The 16,877-nt window shown below is 36.3% G+C and overlaps 1 protein-coding gene across 1 annotated transcript in view; it reads left to right on the forward strand.

Annotated features, from left to right (window-relative positions):
* Syt10 (synaptotagmin 10) overlaps positions 1 to 16,877 on the forward strand; it is a 104,436-nt gene that overhangs the window by 64,757 nt on the left and 22,802 nt on the right. The window contains exon 4 of the mRNA XM_010629776.2: positions 10,787 to 11,354. Coding sequence (XP_010628078.1) covers positions 10,787 to 11,354 — 568 coding nt within the window. The remainder of the gene's footprint in view (positions 1 to 10,786; positions 11,355 to 16,877) is intronic.

Here is a 16,877-nt window from a genome sequence, read left to right on the forward strand (position 1 = left end):
GTTAGGAGGTTAATAATGGTATCCTCAGAGGGATGAGCACTAGAACCAATTTCTGTATATTCATTATGGTGTGCAGGTGAAGTAGAGAATGGCAAAATCATTTCTTGAAGATGAAGAGTTACATAGGTTTGTCACTGTTGGAGAGGATTGTTGGTACCTACTTAAAGTGATTACAAAACAGGAGTTCCAATTTAACTTGAACGAAAGCAGGAAAATCTACATGGGGAGATCACTGGCTCACGCATGCTGATGGATTTACAGTACTTACAATTAGCTATGGTTGATGAGAAAAGTAATTCTTAAGATGATCACACCCAGTGACAGAAAGAATACTCAATGTACCTTATCAAAGAAAATGAAGAATTACATAAAAATAACAGGATTCCATAGCTTTATTTACTGTAAAGATTAAATTTCTCTCAAGAGATAGCAGAAATTGAAATTATGCATTCCAAGCCATTCTAAGGAAAGGAAAACAAGAGGTTACATAAAGGGAGAGTTTAAGAGATAGGCAGGCAGCTATCATAGCAAGAAGCAATGCTTCTCCAGACTAAGGGAAGACCTGTGTTCTAGCTTCTTGAAATAAAAGTTCATAAAACAGTAATTCAGGGCAGATAAGTAATCTCGTTTATTAAAATGTGTATTTGCTTTCTTCTTTGTAAAACGGGATAACTTTAAACCAAGGCCAGATGCAGAAATTTACAAAGAGATTCAAACTTGAAGAGCTCGGTTTCTTGAACTAAAAAGTATTTCTTCTATAGCAGCACTAATTCTAAGTTGACTGGATACTGCTTTACAAAGACTTCTTGGGAAGTTTGATGTTTAGTCACGGCAGTCTCAGAGTACACTGTTGTCGTAAACTCTAAGAGACAGTCCCTTAGTCCCAGGATATGTTTAGGATGAAATGCATAAAAAAGATGAAAAGTGATACGTCACTGTCTGCCATTATAAAGATTCCAGTGTAGCAACAGGATTAGGAATGGATGATAGATGTGACAATGGGTAATCTCAAAGCACCAGCGGCAATACAGTACAAAAGTAGTAGCACAGGGGTGGAGGCAGTGATGGCGAACCTTTTAGAGATGGGTGCCCAGACTACAACCCAAAACCCACTTATTTATCACAATGTGTGAACACTGTGACGAGACCCGAATTCCGAGGTTTTAGTTTAGAAAAAAACAACTCATACATTAACATCTTTCGTCTTAAAAGAAAAAACGTGTGCCACAGTTTCATCACCACCTTTGTAGATAAACTCAGTTGAAGGACTAGGTTTATTTTTTTCCAAACCATACCTGTGCTCGCTAGGTGAGCTCGTGATAGTTGGAAACATTGTAAAGTTAGGGAAGCCCTAAAATGGTAAACTGTGTGGATATGTAGCACTAAAATACAGAATTAGGGTCAAGACAACTTTCAGGTACCCAGTAATGCTTCAAAGTTATTTCATGGGTCTAAAATACATAAGTAATGTCAGAAGACTCTCTAGGGTTCCAGTAATACTATAAAATAAGTTATTGGATTTATTATTGTAACCAGTTGTTCTTGAGACTTTTTTAAATATTTAAAGTCTCAATCGATATTCTATATTGTCTTCTTGTTTTGTAATATAAAATAGTATGTTCACACAACTTAATTTGTGAGTCAACAACTGCCAAGGAATATTCACCAAACTGATTACTACTTTTTTTTTTGCTCATGCTGTGTAGTTTAATACAAATATCAACCAGTTTTAATCAAAAATTTATGCTACCCATTATTAAAATAATATATGAGTTTTCATAATGAAAGTTGTACCCAAGTTTAAATAGGGAAGGTTGAAGGGGGTGAAGGGAGGGCAGAGGTATGGGGAAGAAAATAAGGACCAAGATTTGTCATGTAAAGGTACCAGATCCCAATGACGAATGTAACTGTATTGCTGGCTTTAAATGTACCAATAAACTTAATATGGGGGGGGGAGAAAATTACCTAAGTGTAAGCCTGGTTGCCCACTCTGATTATCACTTTTACAAGTTGCATTTCCTCATGTAAAATCTCAGCCAACCTGAAATATTAAAAAAGTGAAAAAGGCCTGGTGTGTTGGTCCACTCCTGTAATCTCAGTACTCTGGGAACTGAGGCAGGAGGATAGCGAGTTTGATGGCAGCTTGCGTAATTCAAGAACTTAGTGAAACCCTGTCTCAAAAGTAAATTTTTTAAAAAAGAAGGACTGGAGATATAGCACAGTGCAAAGTCTGTAAATTCAACCCACAATACGGAAAGAGGCAGGGGTGGGGGAATATAAAGTCATATTACTGAAATGACAAAATTTCATATATTTGCAGATTTCTTGAAAGAAAACTGTCCCTTTTTTACACTCTTTGAAAGAAAGTGAAGTTTGGAGTGTGAATTTCTTATATTTCTAGTTCTAAGAGGAATAAGAAACTTAGATTTTCCTAGCAACCTCCTATAGTTTCTCACTAGGTCATTTTTCTCCCTAGATCTGATATCTTTAAAAGACATTCAAAATTCATTAATTTAATATTGGACCAACTAGATGTGGTAGTAGTGCTAGTGTGTTCTGATCTCCAAACCCTCTATTATAGCAGATTTTTAGTTCATGATGCTTAGCAGATTTATTATGTAGCTTTCTGTTTAAGTAAATCAGTTGACTTCAATGAGGCCTCGTATTCATTTGTTTTATTCGATTACATATAATCCATCCCAGTCACCACCTGACCCTTAAATTGTTCCAGATGTGGTCATTGAAAGGTCTTCTAGATGGCTCCTGAAAACATCTTTTGTCTGCTCTGACTTTTCCTCCCATACCACTTTCTTAGACATGTCCTTTGCCCCTCGTATCTACTTAGTTTCATGTGAAGAAGCCCTGCTTAGTAACGGGACACTGACAAACTGGACCCGACTTATGAATCTATAGATGGAGACGTGACCCCTCCCTGGGCTGGTGAAAAGGCATTTCACAGGTGCACGTGGTTTTGTCAAAAGCTCTTCATTTGAGCCTAGTGAGGCTAATCAAAGTATTGGTTCAGGATTTGGAATGGAATTTGATTTTTAATTTCAGTGTAATTGATCCCCTAAACAGAGAATTAATAAGTTTTTTAATCTTTATTAAATTGACTGGTACATATTAGGCACACAACACAGTTATAGTCATCATTGGAATCTTGTACCTTTCTATGGTATACCTTGTTTCTTATTTTTCCCCATTCCTCCACACTCCCTTCACCCCCTCCACCCTAACCTCTTCAAAAAGACATTGTTTCCATGTTTTCCTTTTTCACAGGTTTTTCTTTTTCATTTTTAACTTTCCCCTACCCCTCCTGCTTCCTCTATGCTTTTAGACTTTTCTTCCTATTACACAATATCAATTATACATTTTAGTCCTTATTTGCACTTTTACTTTTTCACACCAGAGAAACTATTTGGTATTTACACGTGTGTGACTTATTAATTTCACTTGAGTATGGCCTCAATGTGCATCCACTTAGCTACAAATCTATCTTGTTTCTTTTCTTCTTTTTATAAAATGGAATACACAGACTGTTTACTTTCTATGCATTCCTTTAAATATGTGTTATATAAAAAGGAAAAGCTTATAATATTTTTGCTTTCTTAACTTAGAGGTCAAGGCAAGTATTTTTTTAAATAACTGAATTTTGTTTTATTTATTGCCATTAAAGAAAATTTGCCTATAAATTATTTGTACAGAATAAAGGTATGTTATTCAAATAGATTTTAACCATTTTATTACATACTTGAAGCTAAAGTCAGTTGTTTCCCCAGTTTTTAATATTGAAATATAAGTCACTCATATGGCTAAATTTTTCAGCAAAAAATATTTATAATCAGTTTATTCAATAATATTTATTGAATATTTGTTATGCCCCAGGTATGTTTTTGATTAGGGAACAAAACTAGTTTGGCTTTTACTGAGTAATATGGGAAGTCACTGGAGGGTTTTAAATCTGAAGCATTACTCTGTCTGATTTTTCACTGACAGACTCTGAGCGTAGGAGCTGGAGGATAGAAATAGAAAACACCCCAAAAGAGGTTATAGTCCAGTTTTGAGGTCACAGTGCTTCGTTCAGTCCTAGGCAGTGGCAGTGAATGGCCATGAGCCGTTCCTGACTGGCATAAGGACATGTTTTGAAAGTAAAACAAGCAAAATAGCTAGGCAGATTATCTGGGACCTGTGAATGGAAGGGAGGCATCAAGGATGGCTTCAGTGCTTTGGAAGAACTGTGTCGAGACAGATAAGACTGCATACAGCGAATTGGAGCTCTGGACCATTTTCCTTGAAGAATTCCATGAGAATTATAAATGGAGAGGTGCCGTAAGCAACTGGAAAAGGACTGAAGTTCTAGGGAGGACCTGAGATACATCGGAGAAGTGATTAAAAAAAATACAGCATGTGTTTATATTTTTTTAAAATATTCTCTAGTAAAAGACACATTGCCATTAATCCCTCTCAAAATCCTCACCTTTGCTTCCAATGCACTTAGTCCATCAGTCTTGCCATTTTCTAAAGCCATTCTGGAGTCCTCTTTTGGGTCTTTAATTGCACTGTCATAGCTACCTTGATATCCTAAATTGATTCCAAATGTTCACCTTACGTATTCATTTTGACTTTGAGGGAAAGCCAGAAGTTTTATAGCAACCAGATCAGTTGAGTAAGGTGGATGAGGACACATTATAATGTTTGCTATTGGATGGCACTCAACAGCATTCGCCAGAGTTTTTATCCCACCTCGTAAAGACTCTCACAGAAGAGGACTCTACAACTGCTTCAGAAGGTGGCAAAAACAATGGGATAAGTGCGTTGGAAGAAAGGGGGTACATTTTGAGGGGGTTAATGTCAGTGTGTCTTTAATTATAACAATTTTTTGTTGTTGTTTAAGCAAACACTTTTTAAATCAGCCTTTGTATATAAATTCGGGGTCCTCAACATACTGATGGTATCTAAAGCCAGAAGATATTATCAAAGAGAAGAATGCAGATGAGAGACCAGAGTTGAATCTTTAAGCCACTCCCATGATTACATCAGTAGGAGCAGCAAAGTAGAATGAGAAGTAGAGTCATAAAGTAAAAGAACTTGGCAAGGGAGGAGATGTTGATCAGAGAGAGGCACACCTGAAATTGGAGTTCTGTGTAGTTCCTGACAATCATCAAGTTTTTTGTGGATTCCGTAGTGATTGAGGTCAGTTCAGGACGTCACTGGAGGGGAGGAATTCAGTGAATCCAGATACCGAACACCTGGAAGGAATACTGACTTTACTAGGAATTAGAGATACTGTCAAAAAGTGTTAGTGAAACCAGAGATAAAAATAATGAAGGGTTTAAAGAGAGCAATTTGGTTATCAATAGGTGACTAAAAATAAGTGCTAGTGAAGATGTGGTCTGTTGAGGAGCTTCCGCTGGGAGTGATGATCCGAGGGAGAATGGTGTGGAGGGGTCGTGGGGAATTAGAGGAGTGAACAACTACACCAGCCCAGCCCAGGGAAGGAGGAGAGGGCTCCAGAGGACGTGATGTTACTCAGGAAGAGTCAGATCCCACCAAGGAGTAAGGCAAGAGCAACCAGAGAAGATACCAAGAATGTAGAGGTCAACTCATTGTTTTTTAAAATCCATTGTACTAATGAAAAAAATCCACTGTGGCATTTCATACAACTTTGTTCACCTTCATACGTATGGTGCCTTACATGATGTAAGTTCACATATTTGTGTAATGATGAATCACTCTTGTCCTGGCCTCAGATTAAGTGGAATTTAACAGGAAATAAATAATGCAGACTGTTTATCAGAAATTGGACTTTGCCTTCCCATTTGAGCCTCTTTATCTACAAAATGTGGCTGTAATTTATAATATATAGAACCATTTCCAATGCAGATTTTAATATTAAGATAAAAAGAGATAGATTCCTTATAAATATCATTCATAAGCACTGGTAAAGATACTTTTGTTTTGCCCCCTCTGATTTCTGAAAAATATCTAAAGTTAACTTAATAGATGACACAGACACTGAAATGAAAGGGTTGTGGGAACTGCGGGGTGCTAAGAGGTAAACTTGTCCAAGGGTCTCTCTAGTCCTGGATGTGCTCACAGGATCAGTCTTCTATGTACCGTCACTAAAGCCCCAAACAGGAAGCTTGGATTTGAGCTTGTCAAAACTAGAGTTCATTATGGTATTTACACCTTGGCTTCTTGTGTCCTGAATTCTCACAGTAATGAATGGCGATACAAAAGAGTATTATTTTCAAAGTCATCTATAATATCATTTTGTTTTTAAGGACTAGAAAAGGGCTGTTTTATAGATGAGGAAACCAAAATTCCAACAAGTGTAACAAACTGCATAACATTTCCTCCTCTTCACAGGGCACCTGAGGCCAGTCTGCAGTGGGACTCCAGCCCTGCACTGATCCCACACTGCAGTATTGGCTGGTGCCTCCCTAGGCTGGAAGGATGAGTACATGGGAATACTCCAGTAACTGGCCCTTGATTGATTAGATGTATGTGTGAGACTATATAGCCAACCATCCCCATTCTAAAGGGGGGGGGCAAGAAAGAAGATCTCTGTTGTCATGGCAATAGTTCAACGCTGTAATAATTAAAGCTTTCCTTGAGTGACTAGCTAAACTGTGACTTAGAATATGCACCATTTACCCTGTAATTAGGACCCAGGCTTTCAAGAACAAAATGTTACTATGTTTTTGATTCCTGTTAGAAGAGGCTCTATCGCTTGGATTCCTTTTAGAAGGGGATTTATAGCTGCACAGATTGTATTTGAGGTCATATAGAAGAAAGTGATGATTTTTAAGCAGAGGATAGAAAATTAAAGTTGTGTTGTATAAAAGTGCATGGGTGTGAAGTTTAAAAGAAAATTTTTTTTGCTCACAAAAAATAGAAGCTCGTTCCATAAATGAAAGTGACTTTGACAGGAATATTAGATTATTCAATAAAATATCTCAAATATTTTAGGAACACTGAATATGCAAACTGGACTGTAATAGTCCTTTTTTATTACTTCACAACCATACATCTAATCTGTCTTTGTTTTTACTGTTTTTATGTTCATAAATTATCTCTGACCTTTCCCTGAATCTAATTTAGGCTCCTGATCCTTTTCATCTGGGTAAATTTAAGGTCAAAATATATTTTATAGCATGCCCAATGAATTCAAACAAGTATGATCCCAGAAACAGATCATTTAAATTGTTTTTTAAAAAAAAACTTTTACATATATACTCATTTAGTTACAGAAACTGAAATATTGGGGTCTAAATGTAATTTTAATTACTAGCTAATTTTCTCAGTTGAAAGTAATCCTAAGTATATCTCTATATAGAAATAGTTCTTCACTTACTGTCACATTTTAGCTTGTCATGGAGTATATGGTATAGCATGAATTATATTACAGATTTTACTTTGCTATTTTCAGAATGTCATTTCTTATGCAGTGTACCATGATGATAACCTTCCCCTGAACTTTGTCCATACTAATTATAATTTTATTTACAAATTAAATACCTTGCTTCCTCTTAACTCTTGCTCACTTAATCAAGGAAATGGTAAACATCTCTGACCATATGTTGTTCAACTGGTTAAACCAAGTAAACTTTGGATCTTGCAGGATTATGTCATATTTAAGTGAGAAAAGTCATATGAAAGCCCATATAAACACTTTTCAGTATTTTGTGTGTTTACTCAAAACAATTGGTGAAATAACTTCATTAAATGGGTTTGCCTTGAATATCACAGTGCAGCATGGAAGTCAAGTGTATGGCCATTAGCCCCAGACTCCCTCAGTCAAATTTGCACTTTCCCACCTGCCTAGCTTTGAGTAGGTGTCTTCTGTGTGCCTTAGGGTCCTAGTTTGCAAGGTAGAGAACGTAATGTTGACACTGGGTCACATGAAGACTGAGTGAGTGAATAAAGAGTCTATACCCATCCCTGCCACATCACAAGCACTCATTATATCAGCCTTAATCAGAAACAACTAAAGAATAAGCGTGCATTTTAATTTTGCATGTGAAAATGCAAATGTATATTTCTTTGTGTTCTTGTTTTTATGAGTCTATTTTACCTCCCAAATTGTCATCATATATTATTTTCTCTCATTCTAATTCCTGTATTCGAAACCTCCAGTCCTACTCTGCAGTTTTCTGTGGCAGTGCACTGTAGTCTGTCATTCTGTGGTAAGGCCAAGCAGAATGCTGAAAGAGAAACATCCACATATGCTGCATTGTATCTTCATATTTTCACCTGTGGCACTGTTCCACCAGTCGCAGTTTTTATCTTCATTTACAGTGAGTGTACTGAACTATAAGCCCTTTCCCTTTTATTTGAAATCTGTAAATAATAATAGGCAAAGAGTTGCTGATACTCTCAGCTTATTTTTTTTCTTTGTCTTCTGTGTAAAAAAGCCATAGAGAAAGTACAGCTCTAAGCATTTCATGCAAATATTAGAATACTCAGTTGTTCCATATTTCGGTCTAGTTACAGGCAGTAAGCCAGCTAAATATAAGAGGATGAACTTGGAAACACCTCAGATTGTAATTCTGATTTTAACAAACGCATCGTATGAACACCTAATGGTTATAGCTAAGTAAACCAATAAACCATCAAAAAACTATAGGATGACAGGGATTCACAGCAATTTAGATGACAAAACGACATTCTAGCATCTCGCTTGAAGCCAAATTTCTTTTCTTAAACATTGAACCTTTGTTTTACACTGCAAGTTTGTGGAGGTCCACGTTTGTCGGGCTCTAGATATTTTTAAATATTCCCTTATATGAAGCTGAAGTCTGTCTTCCCACCACTCCTGTAAAGTCTTACTCAGCCCTCCAACTTTGGAATCCAGAATTAACCCCATCTTTGCCCTTTGCCCTGCTTTTTCTCCTTTATTTAACATCCTCCCTTCTGTATGTTCACTAAACTTTTCATTATTCTTTAAGAAGTCATTCATCAGCTGTGCGTCACTAAACTGAATATTAATCAAGCAGAGCCATAAAGGTGTGGATTTAATGCAGTAGGCAGCAAAAGTGAACAGGGTTGTGAAGGGAGTTCTCTGACCCTGCTGAATGGGTAAGAAGTGTAGGCTGAGGGCTCGGGGAGAGAGTGTGAGTGGACAAGGGTCTGGACTGAAGAGCAACAGAAACAGAATGGGAGGATTAGTTAAAGGAGATTTTCTTTAGGAAGAAACAGGATTTACAAAGTTGAGTAAATCTCAAGGATGAAGGAAGGGTGATTTAAAGCAACCCACATATGTCCAAGTATGAGAGACTCATAACAGTGTTAGCACTAGACTGACTATGGGAAAGAGAACTATTTTAAGAACAAAAGGAAGAAAATGACAAGCTTGGTTGAAGTTTGGGTGGAATCCCCTCTATTTAAACATTTTCATGGAAGATCTGGAGTAATGGGACTAGACTACTCCAAAAGCTGGCAAATAGTCTGATGGACAAACTGAGGACAGGTCAAAACAAAACAGCCAGCACTAAAAAGACATTTAGGTTGGTGTGACTGATTCTGGAAATCATAGAGAAAGAATAAGAAAAGCAGATCTTAATGCAAATCACATTTCAAAGACATTAGTAAGTTTATATATTCAAAATTCTGGAAATGTGTACTTGATGAGTAGTAAAAGTAACTAAGAAAATAGAATTTTTAAAAACTATTATTATAGGTTCAAATTATAAATTCTAACTTTAGTATTATCCTTAGAGTTCTGTCAATAAGTGTATACTTTACTAAATTGGGCTGTTAGAACTTTATATTCTTTTTTAAAGTAATTGTGCACTTAATTTAAGAATTATGAATAATTAACACATTTTAATTATTTGTACACATTTAGTGGTAACTAAAACATGAAATTCATGAGACCCAGATATCCAGATAAAAGAAATCAGCCATTTAAATACTTTCTCAATATGCTATTTCTATCTGCATATACCCACAGGACAGATAGCATTTTTTCACGCAATATTGAATTTTGTTGGTAGTTATGTTTCCCTATAGCAATCTTTATAATTACTTCCTTATTATTGAAAATACAAAATACCAAAAGCTCATAATGTATATGTATGGGAACTCCAGAATTTCAGGAGGTTTTCTTTCCCCACCCCCCCCATTCCCCTGCCCTCCCTTCAACCTCTCCACCTGTTCCTGTTTACAAAGACTTTGTTTCCGTTTTTTTCCTTTTCTCATATTTATTCCTTTCCCTTGTTTCCTTTCCCCTATCCCTCTCACTTCCCCTTCCACTTTGGACTGTTTCTTCCTATTTCACATTATCTGTTCTACATTTTGATCCTTATTTACACTTTCAGTTTCTCACACCAAAGAAACTATTCAGTATTTACACGTGTGTGTCTACGACCATACCACCCTGAATATTCCCGATCTCATCAGTATTTACACATGTGTGTCCTATTTCTTTCACTTAAGAGTAGGGCTTCATTGTGCATCCCCTTAGCTATAAATGTCTCTAGTTCCTCATTCTTTATCTCTGACTAGTATTTCATTTTTTATATATAAAAAAATCATCCAATTTCTAGTTGATGGATAATTGGACTGTTTCCAAGTTTTGGGTTTCTTTAAATATTGAATTTCTGTTTTTTCAAAGTAGATTAGTGTGTGTTTGTGTGCGTATCTACAAAGATATAGATATAGATATAATCTTTTCATTACCTGGGGAGTTGGGGAAAGTTTATATGCCATTTTAAAATGTTGTCATTCAAATAATCTGTTTGAATAATTTTGTGTGTGTGTGTGTGTGTGTGTGTGTGTACAGACACAATTCCTTCAGGAGGCACCTGCCAAGACAGATGCAGGTGTCCAGTGTGGATTTCAGCATGGGCACCGAACCCATTTTACAAAGAGGAGAAACAACAACCAGCATTGGGAGAATAAAACCAGAGCTCTACAAACAGAAGTCAGTGGACTCCGAGGGTAACAGAATGGAAGACGTCAAAATCTGTGGGAAACTTAACTTTGCCCTCCAGTATGATTATGAAAATGAACTTCTAGTTGTTAAAATTATCAAAGCCTTAGACCTCCCTGCAAAGGACTTCACAGGAACTTCTGATCCATATGTGAAGATGTATCTTCTTCCAGATAGGAAAAAGAAATTTCAGACCCGCGTACACAGAAAGACTCTAAATCCTCTATTTGATGAAACTTTTCAGTTTCCAGTAGTATATGATCAACTAAGCAACCGCAAACTACATTTCAGTGTATATGATTTTGACAGATTCTCTAGACATGACATGATCGGGGAGGTGATTCTAGACAATTTGTTTGAAGTCTCTGATCTCTCCAGGGAAGCCACAGTATGGAAAGACATTCATTGTGCTACCACAGTAAGTAAGAATTCCACCAATGTATTATTTTTTGTTTGAACTATGGTGATATATGAGATTACTACATAGGTCATCAGAAACAGTTCTACTAAGTTCTAGAATGTATATCCTAAAAGCCTGAAAAGGTACAATTTGGCTATAGAATAAGAACAACTTGGGCCTCTAAGACATTAAGGATAATGTTAGTGATTGTTTAAATAGCAATGGATGCAGCACTGATAAATTGCCAAAAATAATAGAACTTTTGCCTTATAAAATATGTATATATAACTTATCCACAGCACCCAGACTGCTCATGGTTAATATTGACTTCCATTCCTTATGGTGATTTTTGTTCTTCCTATCCAACCTAACATAAACATTGATGCTATTTGGTTTGACCTGTAACAGCTCCTGGCTTCAGAAGCTTTCCTGTTATTCACATGATTACAGTGCATAAAATGCTGAATGAAAAAGAAGGGCTTGTTCACCTTACAACTCTTACTCATTACAAAATGCATTCGCTAATTATAAAATACCAATGCATAGTTGGAAATTTGGAAAACAGTGACATGTAACATAAAACATGTAAACATGTAGCATACAATTAAGATTATTAGCACTGCTACAAATTATGTATTTTAGCATATTGATTACCAATTTTTTTGCCATGCTGGCAGTAAAGTAATTAAGGTCATAATGCATTTATTTTCATTCATATTAATTTTCTTTCATATTGTATTTGTTTTAATGCATGCTACTAAAATAAACATATTTTTACTTAATCATTCTCTTATTGTTATAGATTTAAGATAAAATTTTATCCTCAAAATTGCGCTTTTTTTCAAATATTGGTTTTTTTAATTTATTTTTTCCTCATTGAGTTTATTAGTACATTTTAGGTATACAGTACAGTTACATTCATCATTGGGATCTTGTACCTTTACATGACAGGTCTTGGTTCTCATTTTCTCCCTACACCCCTGCCCTCCCTTCACCCCCTCCTCCCTTTCCTATTTACAAATACTTTATTTCCATTTTTTTCATTTTGTCATGTTTTTTTCCTTTTCCCTTATTACCTTTCCCCTACCCTTCCCATTTCCCCTCACTTTTAGCCCTTTTCTTCCTATTTTACATTATCAATTATATCATTGGTTCTCATTTTCCCTACACCCCTGCCCTCCCTTCACCCCCTCCTCCCTTTCCTATTTACAAATACTTTATTTCCATTTTTTTCATTTTGTCATGTTTTTTTCCTTTTCCCTTATTACCTTTCCCCTACCCTTCCCATTTCCCCTCACTTTTAGCCCTTTTCTTCCTATTTTACATTATCAATTATATCATTAGGATCTTATGTACCATTTTAGTTTTTCACACCAGAGAAACTATTCAGTATTTATACATGTGTGACTTATTTTTCCTTTTTTTGAATCAAAGACTTTCTCAGGCCAGAATTATACAAAAGGAATTTTTAAGCTGATCTCTTAGGTTAAATTGCTAAATTGTCTTGTTTTTAGTTTTTAAATGGAAGCATCTAACTTTTTTTGTTGTTTTGTTTTTGTTTTGAGGCAGGGTTTCCCTATGTAGTTCAGGCTGTCCTTGAACTCACTCTATAGACCAGGATGGCCTCAAATTCCAGGTAATCCTCTCCCCTCAGCCTCCTGAGTGCTAGGATTACAGGCGAGCACCACCATGCCCCTCTTGCATTTAACTTTTTTGTCATCAAGTTGTTGTCATCCTTGTATTATCCTTTATTTAAATTTTACCAAAATAAATTTAAAATATTGAACTTTTGAATATGGACAAGGGATTTTAAATAGAAAACAATTTTTAGAAGTTCAAAATAGAGCCCTTTGTGTTTTCCCCTTGTCAAAGTTATCCTAATTATGGTCAGTATTTGGTATGGTTTATAGTGTCATATAGTGTCATAAATGATGCCAATAAGTTAATCTAAAAGTTGTTACTTTCAGTTTAATGTTGTCTTAGATTTGCACAATGTTTTCAGTTGGTTGGATTTATTTCATGGTTTCCACTGTGATATCTGAAGAAACAAAAGAAGAAAGTTTGAAAGTGGCTAATGTTTCAAAGGCACATTGTGGTGCTCTTGACAATACATTGGTTTTTCTGTATTACTTATATTCCTGCAGGGAAATTATAGTGAACAGAGATTTTTACTGTTTTTAAAAGCATGACAGCTGCGAGAATTCTAAAAGTGAAGATAGTAATTAATTGTTAGATTATTTCTTTTGTTTCTTTGGGCATATTATTACTTCTGTGTTTAAAAAATACGGTATTTACTGAGTGCTTAATGTGTGCTTGGTGTGCTCTAAGTATTAGGGATGAACCAACACAGCTCTATAAAAATTGTTTTGAAGCATATTCTATTCATACATTCATATTCAGAAGTAAGTAATCCACAAATGAAGTCTAAAAATTGTAATAATTTTCTGGGGGATTGGTACTCTCGTGAGACTGGTTGGTGGATCTGACAAATGGATTTCCGTCTCCTATGTATGGTAAACAAAGTAGATCCAAAGGTAAAAAAGAAACCAGTCACATTCATTGAAAGTAACAGGAAGCTGGGCATGGTGGCGCACACCTGTAATCCCAGTACTCAGGAGGCTGAGGCAGGAAGATCACTGTGAGTTTGAGACCAGCCAGGACTACATAGTGAGTTCCAGGTCAGTCTCAACTACATAGTGAGACCCTGTCTCAAAAAAGCAAAAAAAAAAGAAGAAAGTATCAGGAAGATGTGCTCAAGATAGGTCTGTCCAGCAGAAACAGGAATGTGGAACGGACAGAATGTTGGTGTCTGAGAAAAAGGAAAATAAGAAGCACACATTTGAATCAGGCTTTCGGATTCTAAGAGATGTGGAACCCAGACCAGGTGCAGCTCACTGTGTCTCTGGATAAGACTGACGGGAATGATTGGCGGGGTGCTGAGTCATCTCAGGACTTTCAGCATGCATGTGTGTCCCAAGTTCACTCTGATTAAATGACATACATGAGATACAGTCCATACGGATGAGCCTTCAATGAGGTTGGAGTGGGGAAACGGTTACTGAAGTTCAGGCCAGGAGCTCTAACACGCATGTGCTGTGGGCTGGAGCTATAGAGATTTCCAGGGTCTTTTTTATTTTATTCTGCTTCTCTTAGAACAACCGAAGAATGATTGGCCCTGGGGTGTTGCCCAAATTCACATGGGTGGAGGGGGAGCGGTCTCCCAGCTCCGATTATGCTACCTGAACTATCAGTAGACATTTTTTTTATAATCATACATTTTTGTATTTCAAACTGGTCACTAGAAAAAAATTCAACTTCTTGTAGAAACTTCAGTTTTTGGTTGCTAACAATACATCCATATTGTTTTTTGTAAATATCAATAAATTCTTTCACATTTTCAACTTTTTATGTCATTCACATATTGACTTCCTGGATGTGCTCTAAAAACTTCCACAGTTTCTTAAAACATCACAGTTTGGCTCAGAGTCTGATGTGCAGTCCCTTCTAGAGTCAAGTGGGAAGATCCATTTCCTTCCATTTTCCAGCTCCAGGCATTCCTTGGGTTAGCCAGAACCCACGGAGTAATCTTCAGAAGATCTGCTTATCTCAGGTGTTTAGGGTTCATCAAATCTGCAAGGTCCTTTTTGTCACATGACACATTTACAGGCTCCAAGAATTAAGAGGCGGCTTCCACTGCCTGCCTCGCAAGCACAAGGACCCGAGTTCCATCCCCGGTACCAAAAAAAAAAAAAAGAATTAAGAGGCAGGTATTTTCCGCCTGCCATGCCTACTTTTTCCATATCAGTGTTGTGAATATAAAAAGTAGACAGAAAATTCAAAAGTGTTCTTGTAGGAAGGCCTTTCTGCTTAACTGGAACATTATCCACACATTATTCAAAATGCTGTTTTTTAGCTTTTCCATTGAAAACAGAGTAAAGAATATAAATTTCTAGACTCCTATATTTGGCCAAAGAGCATAGTGTACGATAGTACTATTTTTATGGATAAATATAATATTTTAGCTTTTAACAAATCATTAAACAGTTTTACATTTTCTTGTTTACAAAAATGTGTAAATGATGTAGATTGAAATTCACTTGAAAAACTATTTTTACTGCATATCTTTAGTTTTAAATAATTTCATATTGAAATTATAATTTTCTATAAATAAGAATATAAAAAAATAAAAGTGTAATGTGTTTGTCACTCATCCAACCTGGAAAGTGATGCCAGTATGTAGATATAAAGGATACAGGTAACAATGCAATAAGTTGAATTAAAAGAGATACTGATGGGCCAGGGATTTAGCTCAGTGGCACTGCACATGCCTTGTAAGCACAAGGTCCTGAGTTTGAACCCAGTCCCACAAAAAAAGGAGAGAGAGAGAGAGAGAGAGGGAGATACTGATGACAAATACAAATATTCTCATATAGTAAGAATCAATATAATTTAAGATTCTTATTTGACATAATGATTTGTGGATTTTCAACAATGCTTCATATAACTACGAATGAACTTAATCCAAAGTTTAGTGGAGAAGACAAAGTATGTTTGACCAATTGAAATGCAATAGTTGATTTGTTATTGATTTTAAATGATTACTTGTAGTATCGTGAAGTCCTGCTTTGCTAGCAAAGAGACGTAAGTGCCCTGGCTCTTTTTTCCCTACCTACTTCATGCCAATTACATCCTATAGTTGCTGAAAAAAATGTACGGCTTGTGTCTAGATGTTCCCCCAAAGCCTCATGCAGTCTTAGATGGGGCTTTTTCAGACGTGGCTCAGTCTAGAGTGTGTGACTGATTCATGGTACAAGCATTAAGGGTGTGAGTGCTACCCACCCTAAGTGGCTTGGATAAAATAAAAGGGGCTGGAAGATGCGCTTAAGGTCCCTTGTTGCTTTTGCTGCTTTGTGTGTGCCATATTATTTCCCTCTGTGATGCTGTTTGCCATCCACCCTGTCTTGGAGCTGGCTGATCATGGACTGAAACCTCTAAAAACTGTGAACTAAATAAACCTTTCTACTTTTGACTTTGGATATTGGGTATTTTATGTCAGCAATGAGAAAAGGAATTAAGCAAACCAAACTCTATGAAATCAGAATTTCTGCTTTTTGTGACTCGCAAAATTATTTCCAACATCTCATTCCTACAAATTATCATCATAGACTCTGCCACAGTGTTATTTTCCCCCATAAGTCCAAAGTCTTTGCCAAGGCCTTATCCAGAATGAGTTAGGATAGTTCATTCTATGAAGTTACCTTTTTTTCCTACAGCATTTGATTGAAATAATTTTAATTTTAATCACAAAATATTTGCTGTGAACTGTGTATGTACTAATAAATATTCAATCTAAAGCAGAAAGAAATACTAGTAAAATACAGGTTTTGACTAAGGACTTCATTCTTATGAAAGAGACGAAGAGAACTGGGGATTTAGCTCAGTGGTTCCACCGCCTGCCTTAAAAGTGCAAGGTCCTGAGTCAATCCCCAGTACCAAAAGAGAGAGAGAGAGAGAGAGAGAGAGAGAGAGAGAGATAAAGAA

The sequence above is a fragment of the Fukomys damarensis genome, unplaced genomic scaffold, assembly GCF_012274545.1.
Source record: "Fukomys damarensis isolate Sample0158 unplaced genomic scaffold, DMR_v1.0_HiC HiC_scaffold_15, whole genome shotgun sequence".
Classification (NCBI taxonomy): domain Eukaryota; kingdom Metazoa; phylum Chordata; class Mammalia; order Rodentia; family Bathyergidae; genus Fukomys; species Fukomys damarensis.